The sequence below is a fragment of the Pristiophorus japonicus genome, chromosome 9 (genome assembly GCF_044704955.1).
Source record: "Pristiophorus japonicus isolate sPriJap1 chromosome 9, sPriJap1.hap1, whole genome shotgun sequence".
NCBI lineage: Eukaryota > Metazoa > Chordata > Chondrichthyes > Pristiophoridae > Pristiophorus > Pristiophorus japonicus.
The window spans coordinates 143,833,065-143,855,220 of record NC_091985.1 but is presented as its reverse complement, the minus strand read 5'-3'; the positions used below and the strand labels follow the sequence as shown (position 1 = coordinate 143,855,220).

At 43.3% G+C, this 22,156-nt stretch overlaps 1 protein-coding gene across 1 annotated transcript in view; it reads right to left on the bottom strand.

The window, feature by feature from the left end:
* Window positions 1–22,156, bottom strand: part of crnkl1 (crooked neck pre-mRNA splicing factor 1) — a 38,528-nt gene that overhangs the window by 14,100 nt on the left and 2,272 nt on the right. Inside the window, exons 2-7 of the mRNA XM_070889896.1 lie at window positions 19,960–20,112; window positions 19,752–19,843; window positions 19,496–19,654; window positions 18,402–18,568; window positions 12,953–13,131; window positions 9,166–9,336 (exon numbers count right to left, since the gene is read on the bottom strand). Coding sequence (XP_070745997.1) covers window positions 9,166–9,336; window positions 12,953–13,131; window positions 18,402–18,568; window positions 19,496–19,654; window positions 19,752–19,843; window positions 19,960–20,112 — 921 coding nt within the window. The remainder of the gene's footprint in view (window positions 1–9,165; window positions 9,337–12,952; window positions 13,132–18,401; window positions 18,569–19,495; window positions 19,655–19,751; window positions 19,844–19,959; window positions 20,113–22,156) is intronic.

The following is a 22,156-nucleotide window of genomic DNA, read 5'->3' as shown; positions in this document are numbered from 1 at the left end:
ACAGCTCAAGTACAATACTAGACCTCGTGGAGTCATTCGTAAGAGTATTAAAGACATAACAACTGGCGACGAGATTACGAACTTTCACGCAAAAATGACTAACGTTGGTACATTAGAAAAGTTCTCAGAGCGTGAAGATTGGGAAGCCTTTATGGAGTGGCTCGACCAATATTTCATAGCAAACGACATGGTAGACGATAATCCGGCCACGCTGGCAGATAAGCGCAGAGCTATCCTGTTGACCAGTTGTGGGGCCGTGGTCTATGGCCTCGTCAGGGACTTTCTTGCACCAGAGAAATCAACAACCAAATCATACGAAGAGCTGAAAGTGCTCATTCGGGACCAACTCAAACCGAAGGAGAGCATCCTCAAGGCCAGGCATCGATTTTATACACACCGCCGCCCCGAGGGCCAGAAAATCGCGAAATACGCTGCTGACCTCAGGAGGCTGGCAGGACCGTGTGACTTCGGCGCATCCCTCGCCGATGTGTTGCGGGACATCTTCGTAATTGGCATCGGTCATGAGGCCCTTCTTCACAGGCTACAGTCTGCCGAAACCACCGTCACTCTGCAACAGGCCATCAGCATCAGCCAGGCGTTCATGATCTCAAGCTACAACTCACTCTCAGGACTCAAACCCGGCAAGTACTGTAAATAGAATAGCGCCTTTCACAGGCAGAGCTGTTGAACGTGAATCTGCCCAGGGTAGAGCGTACAGGCCCCCCGAGTCCTTTAACTCAGAGTCCGCCTAGGGGTGCAAACGTAGGTTGAGTAGCACCATGCTGGCATTGCAGAGGTAATCACAGGGCTCATCAGTGTTGGTTCAGAGACTATGTGTGCAAAGGCTGCAGCACAAAGGGCCACCTCCAGCGAATGTGCAAAAGAGCTGTGACTCACCACGTGGAAGAGGAGTCAGCAGATGGCTGTGAATCCAGTGCGGATTACGAGGACTTGGCTAGAGAGGCAGCTCAGTCCCATGATAAAGTGTATGGAGTATATACCTGCACCATAGATTGTCCTCCAGTGATGATGGAAGTCGAGATAAATGGCGTTCCAGTCTTCATGGAAGTGGACACGGGGGCGAGTCAGTCAGTAATGAGCCAGGAAGCCTTTGAGAAGCTACGGAACGATCAAGCTGAACGACCCAAGCTGGTCCCGGTTCAGGTAAAGCTGCGCACCTACACCAAGGAACTGGTATCAGTTGTTGGTAGTGTGGATGTAAGTGTATCCCATGATGACGCAGTGCACAATTTACCATTGTGTATTGTTTCAGGTGATGGGCCAACGCTATTTGGAAGAAGATGGATGGGGAAGATTCATTGGAACTGGGAAGACTTCATCCCTCCAGCGATCGACGTTCACCGTGCTCAGAGGCAGAGCAAGCCCCCACCGTCGGTTGGACCAGGCACCGGAGAGCAGATCTGCGCAGCCCCCGAGGCACAGACTGCTCATCATGACTGCATGGCGATGATCTGGTCGAGATGACCCGAATGCACCTTCCCGGTTTCAGTGGCAGGACTCCTGGGGAGGAAGATTGGATCCGAGGGCGCCTTTCCAGCTTCAGTGGCAGAATCCCTGGGAAAGAAGATCGCAGCAATCGACATCATGGACAGGGAAAAGATGGCGTCCAAACCACGAGGTGCAGCGCTAATGGAGCAACGACATGTGGTTCCACGCAAGGAAGACGATTGGAGTAAAAGTAGTAAGGCCATTTTAATGGAGGCCAGCAACCCGCCATTTTTGAATGAACTGCTTGAAATTGGTAACCAATGTAAAAGTCCAGCTGTAACGAGCAAAATGTTGTTGAGCGATGTAGGATGCAAATTGCAATCTGCCAATGTAGCGGGCGAACACCTAACGGTCGTAAATAGGTCCAGCGGGTCACCCAATGCTGTAGCCTGCGTCTCCAGGACCACAGCGGACAGAAGTAGACAAGCCGCAGAGTAAAGGATCCCCAGAGAGCAGAGGCACCGGTAGCGATACCCTGCCTCAGATTGGTTTAACATTGCAGGCACCCGATGACGTGAACCGCCATGGGCCAGATACAGTAAACTCCGTCTATGCTCGCAGTCGGCTACCATCGCCCACTACCCGGGTGGAAAAGGCGCAGCCCACAAACCGGCTCGCCACCACGGCAATGCCCAAGAGCAAAGGGTCACCCACAATAGCTCCTCCGAACAGGACCTGGACCAGCCAGGATCCCAAACTAGAGAGTGCTCATAACGATGCCCTCAAGGAAAGCGAGTCAGCAGTCCCCTGGGAACCGCTAGACAAGACGAGACAGCCCCACCGTCGCTTAGACGAAACGCTCACTCACTCAGACCGCTTCCCAGGGAGCAGCAGCGACACTGTGCAAATGAAAAGGACAGGGAGGTCACAGACACATCAGCTGTCTTTGGGCCTGCCCGACACTAGGAGTAACAGCAAGAGCCCTGAGTTCCGGCAACTCAAGCAAAATGAGCTCACCTCACCCACAGACCCACAAACATGGGGTGCTATGCTGCCACCAGACGACGCGGATCTCATCCGGCCGTGCTGGAACTAGACTGTCCTTGTGTACCTGTACTGATATACCTGTACTGATCATGTAAATATACCACACAAAAAGAAACGCAACTGTAATGTACCTAGATGTAAATGTAAAACCCATGTGATGAACTTGAATGCAACTTGCATGTAACAGGCCATTAGCATGATGTGTGTGTGTGTGTGTGTGTGTGTGTGTGTGTGTGTGTGTGTGTGTGAGAGTGTGTGTGGGGGGGGGGGGGGGGGAAAGAATGAAGTAGTCATGGACTCACAACTAGAAACCACTGGGACCTCCACTGGCAACAAATCTCACTACCAACCCACCCAAGCTAGAAGCGACCCTCCAATGGTCAACCAGGAAGAGCAAAGCCCAGGTCACCGTCAATGTACGAGTCAATTTGCATTAAAGACTTTGGGGGGGGGGGGGGGGGGGAGTGATGTCATGTATAGTCATATCAAATCGCACGGGGTAGCCTTGAGGAGGAATTCATAGAATGCATACGGGATTGTTTCTTAGAATAGTATATTACAGAACCTACAAGGGAGCAAGCTATCTTAGATCTGGTCCTGTGTAATGAGACAGGAATAATAAACAATCTCCAAGTAAAAGATCCTCTCGGAATGAGTGATCATAGTATGGTTGAATTTGTAATACAGATTGAGGGTGAGGAAGTAGTGTCTCAAACGAGCGTACTATGCTTAAACAAAGGGGGCTACAGTGGGATGAGGGCAAAGTTGGCTAAAGTAGACTGGGAACACAGACTAAATGGTGGCACAATTGAGGAACAGTGGAGGACTTTTAAGGAGCTCTTTCATAGTGCGCAACAAAAATATATTCCCGTGAAAAAGAAGGGCGGTAAGAGAAGGGATAACCAGCCGTAGATAACCAAGGAAATAAAGGAGAGTATCAAATTAAAAACCAATGCGTATAAGGTGGCCAAGGTTAGTGGGAAACTAGAAGGTTGGGAAAATTTTAAACAACAGCAAAGAATGACTAAGAAAGCAATAAAGAAAGGAAAGATAGATTACGAAAGTAAACTTGCGCAAAACATAAAAACAGATAGTAAAAGCTTTTACCGATATATAAAACGGAAAAGAGTGACTAAAGTAAATGTTGGTCCCTTAGAAGATAAGAAAGGGGATTTAATAATGGGAAATGTGGAAATGGCTGAGACCTTAAACAATTATTTTGCTTCAGTCTTCACAGTGGAAGACACAAAAACCATGCCAAAAATTGCTGGTCACAGGAATGTGGGAAGGGAGGACCTTGAGACAATCACTATCACTAGAAGGGTAGTGCTGGACAGGCTAATGGGACTCAAGGTAGACAAGTCCCCTGGTCCTGATGAAATGCATCCCAGGGTATTAAAAGAGATGGCGGAAGTTATAGCAGATGCATTCGTTATAATCTACCAAAATTCTCTGCACTCTGGAGAGGTGCCATCGGATTGGAAAGCAGCTAATGTAACGACTCTGTTTAAAAAAGGGGGCAGACAAAAGGCAGGTAACTATAGGCCGGTTAGTTTAACATCTGTAGTGGGGAAAATGCTTGAAGCTATCATTAAGGAAGAAATAGTGGGACATCTAGATAGGAATAGTGCAATCAAGCAGACGCAACATGGATACATGAAGGGGAAATCGTGTTTACCGAATTTACTGGAATTCTTTGAGGATATAACGAGCATGGTGGATAGAGGTGTACCGATGGATGTGGTGTATTTAGATTTCCAAAAGGCATTCGATAAGGTGCCACACAAAAGGTTACTGCAGAAGATAAAGGTACGCGGAGTCAGAGGAAATGTATTAGCATGGATCGAGAATTGGCTGGCTAACAGAAAGCAGAGAGTCGGGATAAATGGGTCCTTTTCAGGTTGGAAATCGGTGGTTAGTGGTGTGCCACAGGGATCGGTGCTGGGACCACAACTGTTTACAATATACATAGATGACCTGGAAGAGGGGACAGAGTGTAGTGTAACAAAATTTGCAGATGACACAAAGATTAGTGGGAAAGCGGGTTGGGTAGAGGACACAGAGAGGCTGCAAAGAGATTTAGATAGGTTAAGCGAATGGGCTAAGGTTTGGCAGATGGAATATAATGTCGGAAAATGTGAGGTTATCCACCTTGGGAAAAAAAACAGTAAAAGGGAATATTATTTGAATGGGGAGAAATTACAACATGCTGCAGTGCAGAGGGACCTGGGGGGTCCTTTTGCATGAATCCCAAAAAGTTAGTTTGCAGGTAATCAGGAAGGCGAATGGAATGTTGGCCTTCATTGCGAGAAGGATGGAGTACAAAAGCAGGGAGGTCCTGCTGCAACTGTACAGGGTATTAGTGAGGCCGCACCTGGAGTACTGCGTGCAGTTTTGGTCACCTTACTTAAGGAAGGATATACTAGCTTTGGAAGGGATACAGAGACGATTCACTCGGCTGATTCCGGAGATGAGGGGGTTACCTTATGATGATAGATTGAGTAGACTGGGTCTTTACTCGTTGGAGTTCAGTAGGATGAGGGGTGATCTTATAGAAACATTTAAAATAATGAAAGGGATAGACAGGATTGAGGCAGAGAGGTTGTTTCCACTGGTCGGGGAGACTAGAACTAGAGGGCACAGCCTCAAAATACGGGGGAGCCAATTTAAAACCGAGTTGAGAAGGAATTTCTTTTCCCAGAGGGTTGTGAATCTGTGAAATTCTCTGCCCAAGGAAGCAGTTGAGGCTAGTTCATTGAATATATTCAAATCACAGATAGATAGATTTTTAACCAACAACGGAATTAAGGGTTATGCGGAGCGGGCGGGTAAGTGGAGCTGAGTCCACGGCCAGATCAGCCATGATCTTGTTGGGTGGCGGAGCAGGCTCGAGGGGCTAGATGGCCTACTCCTGTTCCTAATTCTTATGTTCTTATGTTCTTATTAATGTTGGGGAAGTCCAGAACCAGGAGTGACAGTCTAAGGATAAGGGGTAAGCCATTTAGGACCAAGATGGAGGAGAAATTTCTTCACCCAGAGAGTGGTGAACCTGTGGAATTCTCTACCACAAAGTTGTTGAGGCCAATTCACTAAATATATTCAAAAAGGAGTTAGATGTAGTCCTTACTACTAGGGGGATCAAGGGGTATGGCGAGAAAGCAGGAATGGGGTACTGAAGTTGCATGTTCAGCCATGAACTCATTGAATGGCGGTGCAGGCTCAAACGGCCGAATGGCCTACTCCTGCACCTATTTTCTATGTTTCTGTAAGGTGTGCCACCAGAGGGCACTGCAGTGGGAGATCTGAGGGTCACTTGCATAGGTGTGCAGGGCCCAATATAAAAGGCTGCCCACCATGTTTGTGCCTCACTTTGGAGCTACAATAAATGGGACTAAGGTCACAACAGCTCAAATACAATACTAGACCTCGTGGTGTCATTCATAAAAGTATTAAAGACATAACAGTTCCTATGATTTGGATGTGAACTGGGATTTGTTTCTGTTTCCCCATAAAACAGAACATATTTCAGAAGAAAAATTGTTCACAGGCAGACGCACATTTGACAGCTCCTCCCCTTCCATAACACGAGCTTGAGCTCAGCTACCACATGGTGTAGCGAGTGACTGAGCATGATCAAAAGTCTACTCATGGGGCTGAGGTGAAAATCAGAGCTCAAAATGCAGAGTGTCAGAGGCTTGCGAAATGGGCACCCACCATGTCGGCTGCAGAGCACAGAATGAATACAAAATAGAGGGATTGCCTATCATTGTCCATATTAGAACATTGATGTTTCCAGGAGGAGCTCGTTGACCCATAGCGTTGTTCTAAAAGTTAGTGTGCGCATGCAGGAAAACTATACACATAAAGGCTAGAAACCTTAAGAGACTTGGGGACCGAAATTGTCCACCACCAAAAACGAGGTGCACCTACCATATTCGATGGGTTCTGGCAGCCCCACAAAATTCAGCACTTCGGGGATTTTTTTTCGAGCCTGTCAGAAGCATCATCATGATGGGGGTAGAAGTGGGGGCGGGGCGGAGTGGCCATCAATAGTGGGGCAGAAGTGGGGGTGGGGCAGAGTGGCCATCAATGGTGGGGCAGAAGTGGGGGTGGGGCGGAGTGGCCATCAATAGTGGGGGCAGAAGTGGGGGTGGGGCGGAGTGGCCATCAATAGTGGGGGCAGAAGTGGGGGTGGGGCGGAGTGGCCATCAATGGTGGGGCAGAAGTGGGGGTGGGGCGGAGTGGCCATCAATAGTGGGGGCAGAAATGGGGGTGGGGCGGAGTGGCCATCAATAGTGGGGCAGAAGTGGGGGTGGGGCAGAGTGGCCATCAATAGTGGGGCAGAAGTGGGGGTGGGGCGGAGTGGCCATCAATAGTGGGGCAGAAGTGGGGGTGGGACAGAGTAGCTGAGGCCGTCAGTCATCAACGCTGCGCCGATGACATCATCGCGCTGGCGCGTCACAATGTCTCTCCCCTTCAGTTAAAGAGGAAAGCTGCTGCGAACTCTGCAGCTACTTTAGTGGCAAACACTGCGTCACTACGGAGGGTTTTGGACGGGCCAGCAGCATGGCACCCAAGAGGGACTGAACCTGCAGCCATAACTGTCGGACCGACCTGGCATGAGGGGTCGACAAAAAATAAATAAATAACATGGTGGTTGCGGCAGTGCACCCCTCCATTTAAGGCCAGCTGGGCCGCTCCCGCGGGGCAATACCAAGAAAGGGGCAATTTCCTGAGAGGGTCCCCACCAGTCGGTAAGGAGTCGGCGCGTACACGCCGTGGCAGGAAACGGGCGGAGCAGTCCCGGGCACCGCTCCAAAACACACGAAGGGCAATTTACAAAATGGCGGCCCCTCCACGGAGAGTTGGCGGCCAGTACGCGCTGTATCGTGGCTGCTGCTTTCAGGCAGCCAGAGGCCTTATCGGAAGGGGCAATTTCAGCCCCTTGCATTTTAAAGTACACAAGTGCAAAGCCTTGTACAGCATCACGTACACGGTTTCTGACACTGATGTGCAGGTTCCTTTAAGCTACTTAACTACCTAACTTGTCAATCCTTCTTATTCTGACTAAGCAGATGTCAATTATCCCCTTTTCTTACAACTGTTTAGCTTCTTGTCTATGCAATGCATCAGTCCATATGTCATCACAGAAGCTTTTCTGAACTGTGATTGACACCATGTTTCTCCTGCTGCTGGGAACTATAATTTACAGAAGGTGCCTTCTGAAGTACAGTTAATACAGGCAATCACTGAATGAGCCTTAGCATATGTTTACATGCAATCAGTGGATTTTCTTTAACTTCACAGGATTGACTCGGTTGACTCTTCAATTGGTGCCTGTCAAGCATTCTAGAATATCCCTCAAGTATATCAATTCATTAATTACATTTGAACTGTTAACAAGTTCAAATCAAATATTAGACGTCAGATTAAGCTGCCCAAATGTCTTAGTCAATGCTGCCACCTTAACATGGTTCAAAAACACAACTGTGCAGGAACTTTAATTTTACTCTTCATTTTCAGGAAAAGGTTTGTCTCACTACCAAATATATTGCGTAATTCACTTTTATTTCTGATACAGTGCGGTGTTACATTGAGCCATGAAGACCTGTTATGCTTTCATAAAAATCCCTCTTATTTGCCAATATCATTAAAGGAATTCAATTTAGATGAAATACATATTAACCCAGGACAATAATTCATTTTTGGGCCAGTTGGCTTAACAGAAATGATGCTACCAAATTCATGACTTCTATCCAATTTAAAAAGATCACAAGAAAGATGAAGAATGCCATTTAGTCAATCCTAACTCATCCACCCAGAACAAACTTATAGCTCCCCCATCATTCTTAAATGGCTTCAGAGTTTTTGCCTCCATTACCCTATCTGGGGTCCATTCCACGTCTTTGTATTTCAGTTCCTGTTGTCAGTCTTAAGTGTGCTTTATGCCAGTTTGACTTGCGTCCCTTTGTCCTACTATCACAGATTTAACTTTTCTTTACCATTTACTATCTTATATATTTCTAAAAGGTTGCTTCTTAATTGTCTCCAGGGTAAAAGGCAGAAACCACTTGTTTTTCTCCCTCATAAATCAGCCCTCTGACAAAAAGGATTAATCTAATGGTAATTTGCATCACCTCCAGGACTTAAATGACTCCCTTGTGTTGTGATGGCTAAAATTGGACAAAGTACTTAAGGGGAAGTCTGGCCAAAGCACCATCGTTTACCATGACATTGTCCAACTTGTAACTTCTGGATTTGACTATATAGTTCAGCATTCTATTTATTTTGTTGCAGCTGCTCTGAGCTTGTGAGCGCTGAGAAAACTCTGGATATATTTCAACAGCTCCAACATTAATTTTATTTGTACAAAAGACAACAACAAAAAAAACAGATGCTGGAAGTCTGAAACACAGAAAAAGCTGCAAACACTCAGGTCAGGCAGCAGCTGTATGCAGAACAAACAAGTCCATGTTTTGTGTGCAGACTGTTTCTCAAAACAGTTCAGATGATTGGTCCGTACCTGAACGTTAACTTGTCTGGCCTCTCCACAGATGCTGCCTGACCCGTGTGTTTCCAGCATTTCCGGTTTTCAACTTTATTTGTATTTCGGAAAGTCATGTGTATTACTTTTGCAAAACATAACTAGAAAGATAAAATGAACCTCACCTTGACTTCCTCTTCATATTGAAAGCGCCTTTTGCTGACAATAACATCTTCAATGCCTCTTCTGTCACCAAACTTTTTCTCAAAGACTGTGTAATTTTTGAAGAGCTCTTGAGCCTGTTGTTTGGCAATTCTGTCAAGTGCATATTTGTAGATCACCCTCACTCGATCAAACTAGAAAAAGAGCAAACTCACAATATAAAGTGGAAATGCTATTAAAACATTTGATTCAAAAGCAGCAGAGATAGGACTAACACTTTTCAGTAGAGACCAGATAAATCTTTCATGGTTTGATTACTATGGAATGATTACTAACAATTATCTTGCCTGGGTAAATTCACATAACCATTATTTTTGTAAAAGTTGTTTGAAAACCATAAAGTTTAATGAAAATTGACATCACAAAAAGGATGAAATATTTCCTTGACCATTAGATTTGCACTGTTTACAACAGTTTCAATTTCCTATCAGGCCAGTTTTCTCCCCTTCTCTACTGAAGGCACTGACACATGTTTCATCGTAGAAGGCATCAGCACTGAGCTTTATCCTGTCCTCGCTTGATGTCAACACATATGCACTTTTCAGAAGATATCCTACTGGCTAACTATCAAGACAGCAGGAATGCTGACTTATTTTCCTCCTCCACCTGACCATGTCATCTAAGGCAGCACGGACCAGGATTTAAACTTTCCTGGTTGGTATAGCTCAGTCCTGAACTGGTCAATGCTGTTATCCATTACGCCAGTAGTTCTGAAACTGGCTTCTTATTCCAGCATTTTTTGACTAACTTTCAGTATTCAGCTAAAAAGCAGCCACATGCTTGAATTTGTATTGTCCTCTTGCATGGCAACTGATGAGGCAACAGTTTGAAGTTGCCAGTTTTCATGATACTGTGAAGGAATTGTAAAAGCAGATGATACACAATGCAGTAGTTCACACTCACATTACCTACCGTACTGCAGAAATCAAATATATTTTTAAATTCTACAGAATGCTAGAAATATTTCCGTGTAATGGAATGTAACAGTACTTCACCAAATCAGCCTTTTCTTGCATGCAGCAAATTACCCACTATATCAGACGGTGTTATTACTGTACACGTATAGCATAGAATCCCATCAGTATTTATCACACTGCTTAAAAGTCTCAATTGGAATGTTAAATACTTGACTCGGTTAGTCATTTAAGGTGTAATTTTAATCTCGAGGGGAACCTGGGAGAACCGGTTTCCCGCAGGCCCAGCTAAATTTAATGGCAGGGCCCGATGAACATTTCAAAGCTGTTTCCTGTCCGCAGCCAGTCAGATAGGTAGGCCTGCGGCACTAGGCCGCATAGCAGAGGGAGGAAGGGATCGGGTCGAGGGTGGTCATCAGGGGCTGGAGGAGCATCGTTGGGAGAGAGTGTGGATCAGGGCCGGAGGAGCATCGTGGGGGTGGGTCCGATTGCTGGGTATGGGTGAGACAGGCACGCTGGATTCAGAAGCTAAGTGGAAAGGCACTTAACCTCCTGGAACCAGCAGTCCTCGCCTTACTTTAGCTAGCTGGTTCTCCAAGGCCTGCAAAACCCAGCCAGAGTTAAATTTGTAACGGTGGTTAAATGTGAGGTACGCCAGCCTCATTATAATGAGAGCGGGTTGGCTGCCTGTCCCACGTCCCACCTCCGTTAAAACCAGAAGTGGGTGGGTTGGGGTTAAAATCCCCCCCTTAGTGTCTGAATGTGTGTATATCTCTTCCCAAAAAGAAAATTAGGAAATTATACATCTCTTGTGAGAAATCATCTGGAGCTGAATACATCAGAAATACTATGCATTTAAATCCCAAAGAAAATTGCTGATTAGCAATCCCCTTCCAAAACAAGAGTAAATACAATGTTAAAGAACAGATAAAACTCGGCTTAAAAGTTTGAACATAAAGAACATAAGAAATAGGAGGAGTAGGCCATACGGCCCCTTGAGCCTGCTCCACCATTCACTAAGATCATGGCTGATCTGAAGCATGGCATTTGCTGCAGTAAGTAAAGCAGTGCAACGTCCTCCTGACAGAAGAACATCGGTAAACTTCGATTACCAAACTGATTTAAGAGAATTATATTCACATCAGGTGGTCAGATACTGAATGAAATAGAAAAGGAATGAAACCTTTCAGTATAATGCCCCAGAATAACGATTTATTTCATTTTGTTATAAATGTTAATTTTTTTTTTTTACATGCAACTATCACACTTCCGCAGTCGCCTGAAATGTTTTAATCGCACTATTCAAGCTTTCAGAAAGAACGTTTTAAGAACAATTGCCAACCTGGGAAATTGTAATATCACCATTTGATAAATATATTCTCTTTTACTACAGTAATTTCAAAAACACAAAACTGTTCAGGCTGAATAAGCTCCTTTGCAGTGAGTGAACACTTACCCCAATCCCTCCCAATCTAGTCTTTGACCACTACTCCCTCCCAACACAAGCACTGGCCTCTTCTCCCTCGTGCAAATGCAATGGAGAGTGACACATATCCCAAGATTCCCTTTCCCAACTGTCAGAGAGAGAGAATATAATTGTTGTGGCTATCAGAGGTTTACCCAAGTTTGCCTCCACAGCAGGTATGCAGTAAAGGAAAGAGGACAAGATATACAAAATGATGCAGAGACACTCACAGAGAGAAAGGAAATGTGCAAGAGATGCAAGAGTAGCATACATAAGAACATAAGAAATAGGAACAGGAGTCGGCCATACCACCCCTCGAGCCTGTTCCGCCATTCAATAAGACCATGGCTGATCTGATCATGGACTCAGCTCCACTTCCCCGCCTGCTCCCCATAACCCCTTATTGTTTAAGAAACTGTCTATTTCTGTCTTAAATTTATTCAATGTCCCAGCTTCCACAGCTCTCTGAGACAGCGAATTCCACAGATTTACAACCCTCTGAGAAGAAATTTCTCCTCATCTGTTTTAAATGGGCGACCCCTTATTCTAAGATCATGCCCTCTAGTTCTAGTCTCCCCCATCAGTGGGAACATCCTCTCTGCATCCACCTTGTCAAGCCCCCTCATAATCTTATACGTTTCGATAAGATCACCTCTCATTCTTCTGAATTCCAATGAGTACATGCCCAACCTACTCAACCTTTCCTCATAAGTCAACCCCCTCATCCCCGGAATCAACCTAGTGAACCTTCTCTGCACGCAGTATTCCAGGTGTGGCCTCACCAATACCTTATATAGCTGTAGCAAGACTTCCCTGCTTTTATACTCCATCCCCTTTGCAATAAAGGCCAAGATACCATTGACCTTCCTGATCACTTGTTGCACCTGTATACTATCCTTTGTGTTTCATGCACAAGTACACACAGAAAGAGAGGAGGGGAGAGAGAAAGAGGGAGTTAAGTTTGCAGAGAAAGGAGACGACAAAGGACAAGGGAGCAAAAATATAAACCAGGAGACTTAAAGAAAGGGAGACAAGAGTCTTAAAAAGATTCAGAGACAAATAGAAATAGAAACAAGAGAAACTGCATGAGTGAGAGGGGCAAAGAAAAAGAATTGAATACAGATAAATAGAAAGACAGAAAGAGATGTGGGGAAAGAGAAAAGATGCATAATTTTAAAAAAAAATTCCGTCCATGAGTAATGCCATGCGAAATGAACTACAACTAAAATTGTAAGTTTGTACCTTGGATTAATAACCACTTTAAACGGAATTAAGACTATTTGGATTTTTTTTCGCTTAAGTGAAAAGAATCCACTTAACCAGCTTTGAAAATAAACAAGTAAATAAAATTAAATTCTGTGATTTGCTTACTTCTTTCTGCTTTTCTTCAAACTTTGCAAATGCTACAAACAGCTGTTCGTCCATGTGGTCTTCCCCGTAAAACTCCACTCCTCTTTCAAATACTTTCCGTGCATGCCCAATGTAAGCATGCTTTTCTTCAAACCGGGCATATTTAATCCAGTTCTTAACATCAGGATGAATAAAAACAAGTGCAGAGGAATTAAGGAGAACAAAATTGCTTAAAAGGAATCCTGCCCAGAAATGGCTATAAAACAATTAACCATTTTTTTTTGTTATGGTCCCTGGTCAAAAGACCGGTTCCTGCACCGTCATCAAATGTTGATCTTTAGCTGCTTGCAAGGTGGTGGGCATAGGTTGTCTATAGTGACTGGCCTGATTTCCTATTGCTTCCTCCAATGGAAAGGTCTATCCTACACATAGTACAATGCCATGGCAGTATGATCGAGAGCAGGCAGTTACCACATGGGGGATCCTGAGCAAAAATCCACATCCTGCACTCCGATCCATGGTATATCTGTGATTCTCAAGCAACCTGTTAAATCAAATTCAAATGTAACTGTGTGAAAGGAGGTGGGGTAGCAGTATTGATTGAGGAGAATATTACAATGCTGGAGAGAGAGGATGTCCTGGAGGGCTCAAGGACAGAATCTATTTGGTTAGAGTTGAGAAATAATCAAGGTTCCATTACACTACTAAGTGTATTCTGGCCACCAACTAGTGGGAAGGAGACAGAGGAGCAGATTTCCAGGGAAATTACAGAGAGGTGCAAGAACTATTGAGCAGTGATAATGGGGAACTTCAACTATGAGATAATAATAGTGTAAAGGGCAGAGAGAGGGAACTTTTGGAGAACTTTCTTGATCAGTACGTTTCCAGCCCAATGAGGAAGGAGGCATTGCTGGCTCTGGTTCTGGGGAATGCGATGGGTCAAGTGGAGCAAGTGTCAGTAGGGGAACATTAGGGAACAGTGATAACAGTATCATAAGGTTTAGATTAGCTATGGAAAAGGACAGGAAGCAATCTAGAGTAAAAATACTTAATTGGAGGAAAACCAATTTCAATGTGTTGAGAATGGATCTGGCCCAGGTAAATTGGAATCAAAGATTGGCAGGCAAAGCTATGTATCTGTGTCCTCATTGTGAGAAGGATGGAGTACAAAAGCAGGGAGGTCCTGCTGCAACTGTATAGGGTATTGGTGAGGCCGCACCTGGAGTACTGCGTGCAGTTTTGGTCACCTTTCTTAAGGAAGGATATACTAGCTTTGGAGGGGGTACAGAGACGATTCACTCGGCTGATTCTGGAGATAAGGGGGTTACCTTATGATGATAGATTGAGTAGATTGGGTCTTTACTCGTTGGAGTTCAGAAGGATGAGGGGTGATCTTATAGAAACATTTAAAATAATGAAAGGGATAGACAAGATAGAGGCAGAGAGGTTGTTTCCACTGGTCGGGGAGCCTAGAATGAGGGGGCACAGCCTCAAAATACAGGGGAGCCAATTTAAAACCGAGTTGAGAAGGAATTTCTTCTCCCAGAGGGTTGTGAATCTGTGGAATTCTCTGCCCAAGGAAGCAGTTGAGGCTAGCTCATAGAGTGTATTCAAGTCACAGATAGATAGATTTTTAACCAATAAGGGAATTAAGGGTTACGGGGAGCGGGTGGGTAAGTGGAGCTGAGTCCACGGCCAGATCAGCCATGATCTTATTGAATGGCGGAGCAGGCTCGAGGAGCTAGATGGCCTACTCCTGTTCCTAATTCTTATGTTCTTAAATAGTAAATGGCTAGTACGAGGAGGGGTGAGGCTGATTATTGACCAAAATGGAGACCTAAGCATGGAGACAGAAGGCATGGCTGAGGTACTAAATACTTTGCATCTGTCTTTACCAAGGAAGATGATGTTGCCAAAGTCAGTGAAAGAGGAGGTAGTGGAGATACTGGATGGGACAAAAATTGATGAGGAGGTACCAGAAAGGTTGGCTGCACTTAAAGTAGATAAATTACCAGGACCGGATGGGATGCATCCTAGGATGCTGAGGGAAGTAAAAGTGGAAATTGCAGAGGTACTGGCCATAATCTTCCAATCCTCCTTGGATACAGGGTTGGTGCCAGAGGACTGGAGAATTGAAAATGTTATACCCTTGTTCAAAAAAAGAGTGCAAGTCAGTTTAACCTCGTAGTGGGGAACCTTTTAGAAACAATAATCAGGGACAAAATTAACAGTAACTTGGGACAAGTATGGATTAATTCAGGAAAGCCAGCACAGATTTGTTAAAGGCAAATCGTGTTTAACTAACTTGTTTGAGTTTTTTGATGATGTAACAGAGAGGGTTAATGAGAGCAATGCGGTTGATGTGGTGTAAATGGACTTCCAAAAAGGCTTGCCAGAAAAGTTGAAGCTCATGGAATAAAAGGGACAGTGGCAGCATGGATAGGAAATTGGCTAAGTGACAGGAAACAAGGAGTAGTAATGAACAATTGTTTTTTAGACTGGAGAAAGGTATACAGTGGTGTTCCCCAGGGGTCGGTACGAGGACCACTGCTTTTCTTGATATATATATTAATGACTTGGACTTGGGTGTATAGGGCACAATTTCAAAATTTCCAAATGACACAAAACTTGGAATTATAGTGAACAGCGAGGGGGATAGTGATAGACTTCAAGAAGACAGGTGGAATGGGCGGGCACGTGGCAGATGAAATTTAACGCAGAAAAGTGCGAAGTAGGAAGAACGAGGAGTGGCAATATAAACTAAAGGGTACAAGTCTAAAGGGGGTGCAGGAACAAAAAGACCTGGGGTATATGTGCACAAATCGTTGAAGATGGCAGGGCAGGTTGAGAAAGCAGTTAAAAAGCATAGGGGATCTTGGGCTTCATAAATAGAGACATAGTGTACAAAAGCAAGGAAGTTACATTGAACCTTTATAAAACATTAGTCCGGCCTCAACCTGGTGTCCAATTTTGGGCACTGCACTTTAGGGAGGATGTGAAGGCTTTAGAGAGGATGCAGAAAAGATTTACAAGAATGGGGCCAGGGATGAGGGACTTCAGCTATGTGGATAGACAAGAGACGTTGGGGTTGTTCTCCTTATAGGAGAGAAGGTCGAGAGGAGATTTGATAGAGGTGTTCAAAATCATGGGGGGTCTGGACAGAGTCGATAGAGAGAAACTGTTTCCAGTGACGGAAGGATCGAGAATCAGAGGAAACAGATTTGTGATTGGCAGAAGAACCAAAGGAGAGATAAGGAAAAACTTTTTTATGCAGCAAGTGGTTAGGATCTGGAATTCACTGCCTGAAAAATTGCTGAAGATTGATTCAATTGTGGCTTTCAAAAGGGAATTGGATTAAGTACCTGAAGGAAAAAAATTTGCAGGACTACAAGGAAAGGGCAGGGGAGTGGGACTAGCTGAAGTGCTCTTGCAGAGAGCTGGCACAGGCTCGACAGGCCGAATGGCTTCCTTCAGTGCTGTAACCATTCTATGATTGTGTGTGTGATATAAATAGAGAACACCCTTCTGTATAAAATGCTCTAAATAACATTTCAGTGGCTATTATCAAATTGCATTGATTGATCAGTGCAATGATTTAAGCATTTTATTCTAAATAATCAATGTTCAACTGACCACAGGTACAGTGTGAATGAGGCATTTTAGCTTGGAATTTCCCAAAAAGTTTCAGTGGAACTATGGCGTAAGAGCAGTGTTATTGCTTTTCCACAAGGAAAGTTGCATGTAACTGCTTTACACTGAATTTATGCTGAAACACACCCGCCACATACGACTTTCCTGGATGTACACCTATAATGGTCTGGTGTAGAACTATGTTTGCAAATTTAGGTGCAGTACAGCCTGAAGTCACCAATATCGACGCAACAGGATTCTGGAGTTTGATAGACTTTTTTGTGATTTTTCCAACTAATTTTTTACTGAGATCTGCACTATAACTTAATCAAAGTGTCATCAGCCACAGTGCACCTGACATTTTTTTTAGACCCCCACCCTCCTCCCGTTCATTAAGAATTAAGCAGCTGCAATGGCCTTTTTAATGGGCATACTTCTGTTCTGCATAATAATGGAAGGAGAGACAAGATGCACTGAGAATGAGGCACCATATCAGAAGGTACTAACTGATTGAAATCACTTGCACAGCAACACAATGGCTGGGTAATTCCTTGGAGCTGCTCCCACTCTGCTGGTGTTGTGTTGCCAGAAGTGAAGAACAAACCCCGCTTAAACTCATAAGCAAAGTTACCGCGGCATTTATGCGGCAGTAACGCCGGAAGTGCAGGAACAACTCCGTGGAATTTCCAGCCATTATCACTCAAAAGTGAAATTATATTTGGTAACAATGTTAACCTCAGAAGGTAATTCTGAATAATTCAGACTTTAACATGCTAACAATGGCTTTTTGACACTAGGGTTGAGTTCTGCCCAAATTGACACCATGGTGAATGTGTGGAAATTATTTATTACTAGACATGGCAATGGAGCTGTTGCATTTACAAATGAAAAATTAAACCAGAAATAAGCACCTCTCCGGTAGGCATGGTGATAAAATGTCAGGGTTCTCTGCGCAACTGTATTTTCAAACCCAGATTCGCAATTCTGTTCCCTCATTTTGGGTACAATTTCTGCGTAAATGTGATCTAGCAAATTAGGGGTCTTTGAGTCCACCGCATATAGTGTTGCGCTATTGCTCTTTTCCCTGTTGATTTTATTGTTTTTGTTTCTTACTGTTTATTTTGTCCAATTTTTTTCTTTTCTTTGCAAAGAAGAAACTGAACTGCAATTTGGGTTGTAACTTACTTCAATTGGATATGATTAGGTTTGTCCAGATTTAACTATACCGCTTCTGGGCTAGAGCAGTACCAATGATGCTCATCACATCAGTAAGACTCTTAAAAGCATAATTGCCCGAGCTATCCCCACAAGAAAAGTTTCTAATTGACTGACGTGGAGTGCACATTCTACCCACATAGTTACAAACCCCATTTACCAAAGTCTAGCCATAGGCTGGCACGAGCTCAGCCCGGAAATTCTGAGGTCTTCTCTGGCTCATTAGACCATTAAATCTGCAAAGTAGGGTTGGTTCTGTTCCCATTACCTTATCTTCATCCCTTACAACCCACCAAGAATGCAGTCATTAGTTGGTCTTTTAGTCCTTTTTAACCAGACAGAAAATAACTAATAACTTCTCAAACAAAATAGGGGGAAGCAGAATTCGCCATAAAGCATGTAAATGCACTACCATCCTTCTGACCACAGCATGGATACACATCATATTATATCTAAGTGGTTCCACCAGCTGGATGGAGGTGCAGATCTTCAGCAGCAACCCAATTAATGTAAGGACCAAATCTCAGATATATGAGCTTTCCTGTTAGTTTTTGTGGTGATGAGCAGCTTACAAAGGCTAAAATACTTCTAATTTCTTCCTAAAAATCACAATTTAAAAGGATATAGTTCTCATAAACCAGCCTGGCTCTCTCAATTTCCTTGTATCGGAGTTCAAAGTTGATATAGGAGTGCCAGGCTTGTTCATCAGGGTGCCATTCCATCCAGCGCTCAAACACCTGTCGTCCTCCTGCAACATTCCCTAGCATTTCCTCCATGTAGGTGTATTTATACCTAGCAAAAGTAAATACAATATAGTGTGTACATATCAACATAAGCATAGTTATATCTATTCTGGGGACATTAAGTACATACAGCAATGGATTTTAAAATTATATCAATTATAGTCCAGTAATGCAGAGTGCTGAGCTATCAAGCCATAGTTCCAAACTGAGCCATATCTCTGTGCGAATCAGGTTCTTCCATGCCTCGTCATCAGTACAGTCTCATGCGTGGGTTCAGAGTGATATCAGCACAGACTATGGGCTATGGCTTAGGTGGGAAATGAAAGCAAGGGGTTCTTACCTTCAAATTAGAGAAAACATTAGAAAGTGCAATCTCAGAATGATGAACTGATTCTTGGCTGAAATTAACTGGTATTTTTAGACTCCCTCTCCCCCCCACCCCCCCCCCACAAAATGTGCTCTCTCCAAAAAAAACTGTTACTGGAACAGATTGGAATTCAAACAGTTACAATCCTTAATAGTTCTCTTACACAGGGATTAAAATTAGCAGGACCAATACAACATGGATCTGAAATCTATATTTGAAATATGCTTTGGATTCAAATACAAATGTTTAAAATCTGTAACAAAGAAATTAAGTAGAAAGTGGTTAAACAACAGTAGAGAGTTAGAGACATTCATCCAACTTGGATTTTTGAGGATGGATTAAAAATAAACAATTACTAAAAGTTTATTAGGAGAAAAATAAAACAAAAACATATTCAAAACCAGAACTGTTTTGGATGATCCCAAGTTTAAAAAAAGACTTAATCATGAATATTAATTTCTCATATCATTTAGTCAACAAAACCTCGAAAGCAAAAGACGACCTGCCTTGTCGATAATAATTCTACACAAACCTCGACAGTATACAGTATGTTTCAGATTGAAATGCAAAACTGGAAAAATAAAGATTGCTGACCAGTAGTCAACTTACCAAAACTGGTTGACTCTGGGCAGGATGGTAATCGCTCGATCCCAGATATTGCGGGCATGGTTAATCTGTCGATTTTTCATCTCCATTTCTGCATACTTCAACCATAGGGTGACATTTCTGTGATCGACATCTAATGCACGCTCGTAAATGGAACGTGCTCTTCAGGCAAACAAGCAGACACGTGAGGATTAAAGAAAGCACTTTTTTAAAAAAACACTGCCGTATCAATTATATTACATTTTCTTCAAATAATTACCGCTGTATTTCTTTTAGGCTCTCCTCCCATTGTGCGTATTTGATCCAGTTGCTAATGACAGTTCGATTTTTCCGTATATTGTCTTCAAATGTCTATTACAAAATGGTACCAATTAAAAAATATGAAACTTGTGTTGCAAGGACAATACTGATTTGTTACACTAATCTGGTAAACAAACAAGAAATGTTAACTGTTACAAAGCACTTACTTTTCTTTTTCTTAGCTTGTAGTCATTCAATTCCTCTTCATCAGTGATCTTTTGTGTAGGAGGTGGTGGAAGGAGTTCAAGTTCCCTCTCTTTTGCTTCTCTCAGGAGCTGTTCAGCTGTGATTTGCAATTCAGCAGGTGCTTTATTTTTCACCTATGAATAAAAGGTGAAAAAAGTAAATTATGGCTCTTTTACTGAATAGATAAACCTGATGAGGGGGCTGGACGGGATAGAGAGGCTTCCCTCGTGGGGGAATCTAGAACAAGGGGACATAGATCAGAATAAGGGGTCGCTCATTTAAAACGGCGATGAGGAATTTTTTCTCTCAAAGGGTTGTAAATCTATGGAATTCTCTGCCCCAGAGAACTGTTGAGGCTGGGTCATTGAATATATTTAAGGTGGAGATAGACAGATTTTTGAACGATAAGGGAGTCAAGAGTTATGGGGAGCGGGCAAAAAAGTAGAGTTGAGGCCAAGATCAGATCAGCCATAATCTTATTGCCTGGCGGAGCAGGCTCGAGGGGCCAAATGGCCACTCCTGCTCCTATTTCTTATATTCTCGTTATCATCCCTGTTTCCAAATTCCTTCATGGCCTCGCCCCTCCTTATCTCTGTGATCTCCTCCAGCCCCATAATCCCCTAGACCTCTCCGCTCGGCCTATTCTGGCCTTTTGAATATCCCCGGTTCAAAATGTTCAATCATTGGCAGTCGTGCCTTCAGCAGCCTAGATCTTAAGTTCTGGAATTCCCTCCTTAAGCCTCTCCACTTCTCATTCCTCTTTCAAGACGCTCCATTAAGCCTACCCCTTTGACCAAGCTTATGGTCATCTGTCCCAACATCTCCTTCTATTGCTTGGTGTCCATTTTTTAAAAATAACACTCCTGCGAAGCACCTTGGAACAGTTTATTACGTTAAATGCGCTATATGAATATGTTGTTGTTGATGGTGAGTGCAAAAAAAAAAATTAAATCTTGTTACAGCAGTAACTTAGTTTAAGAAAATTAATGTTGAATCCATGACGGGGCTTTATTTAGCTGCTATCTTTGTCTCCATTACAACCAACATTATTGACTTTGTTCCAAAATTGTCATACCACTAGCCACACGTGAAAAATTGAGTGCATGTCAAGAAAACCACATTAGAAACTAAATACAAATATAATTTGGAAAATATAAAATATAATAAAATACAACAATCTGTTTTGCAACATAGCAAAGTATGATCTGAAGGTGAAAAGAGAAACATTAAATATAAATGCACTGCTCTCATATCCTGAGCAGATTTTTCCAGTAGATAAACCTCTTCTGCATTTACGTTCTGTTCTCCCTGTATATTTCCCATGTGTTCATGAGTGTAAAATTACTGAGGAGGGGAGAAAGTAGGAACAATGAAATAGTACTTTTTGTATATACAAAGCTAAATAAAACCTATTATACCTAAATATTATTTATTCTAATTAACCTTCAAGACCACAACTTCTGATTTTCCTTCACTATATGTCTCTGATGTCCAATGCCTCTTGCGCCATTTCTCTTTTAAGATGCTCCTTAAAACCAACCTTTGACCAAGTTTCTGGTTACCTGTCCTAATATTGTGGCTCGGGATCACATTTTGTTTGGTAACACTCCTGTGAAGTGCCATCAGATGTTTTACTACGTTAATGGCACTATATAAATTCAAGTTGTTGTTTAAGGGCATAAATAAACAAAGCAAACAGGATCCTGGGCTATAATACTTAATCAACAGGAACGGTAGCATAGTGGTTATGTTACTGGACTAGTAATCCAGAGGCCTAGACTAATGATCTGGAATGTGAGTTCATATCCCACCACCGCAGTTGGGGAAAGTAAATTTAGTTAATTAAATAAAAATCAAATAAAGCGCTAGCAATCAGTAATGGTGATTATGAAATTATCGGATTGTCGTAAAATCCCATCTGGTTCACTAATGTCCTTTAGGGAAGGAAATCTGCTGTTCCTACCTGGTCTGGCTATATGTGATTCCAGACCCACAGCAATGTGGTTGACTTTTAACTGCCCTTTGAAATGGCCTAGCAAGCCACTCACTTGTAACAAACCTACAGAAAACAATAAGAATAAAACCAGATGGACCACCCGGTGTTGACCTAGGCACCAGCTTCGGACATGACCCACCACCAGGACAGAGGTGGCGGTACAGTGGTATACAGTCGGGAGG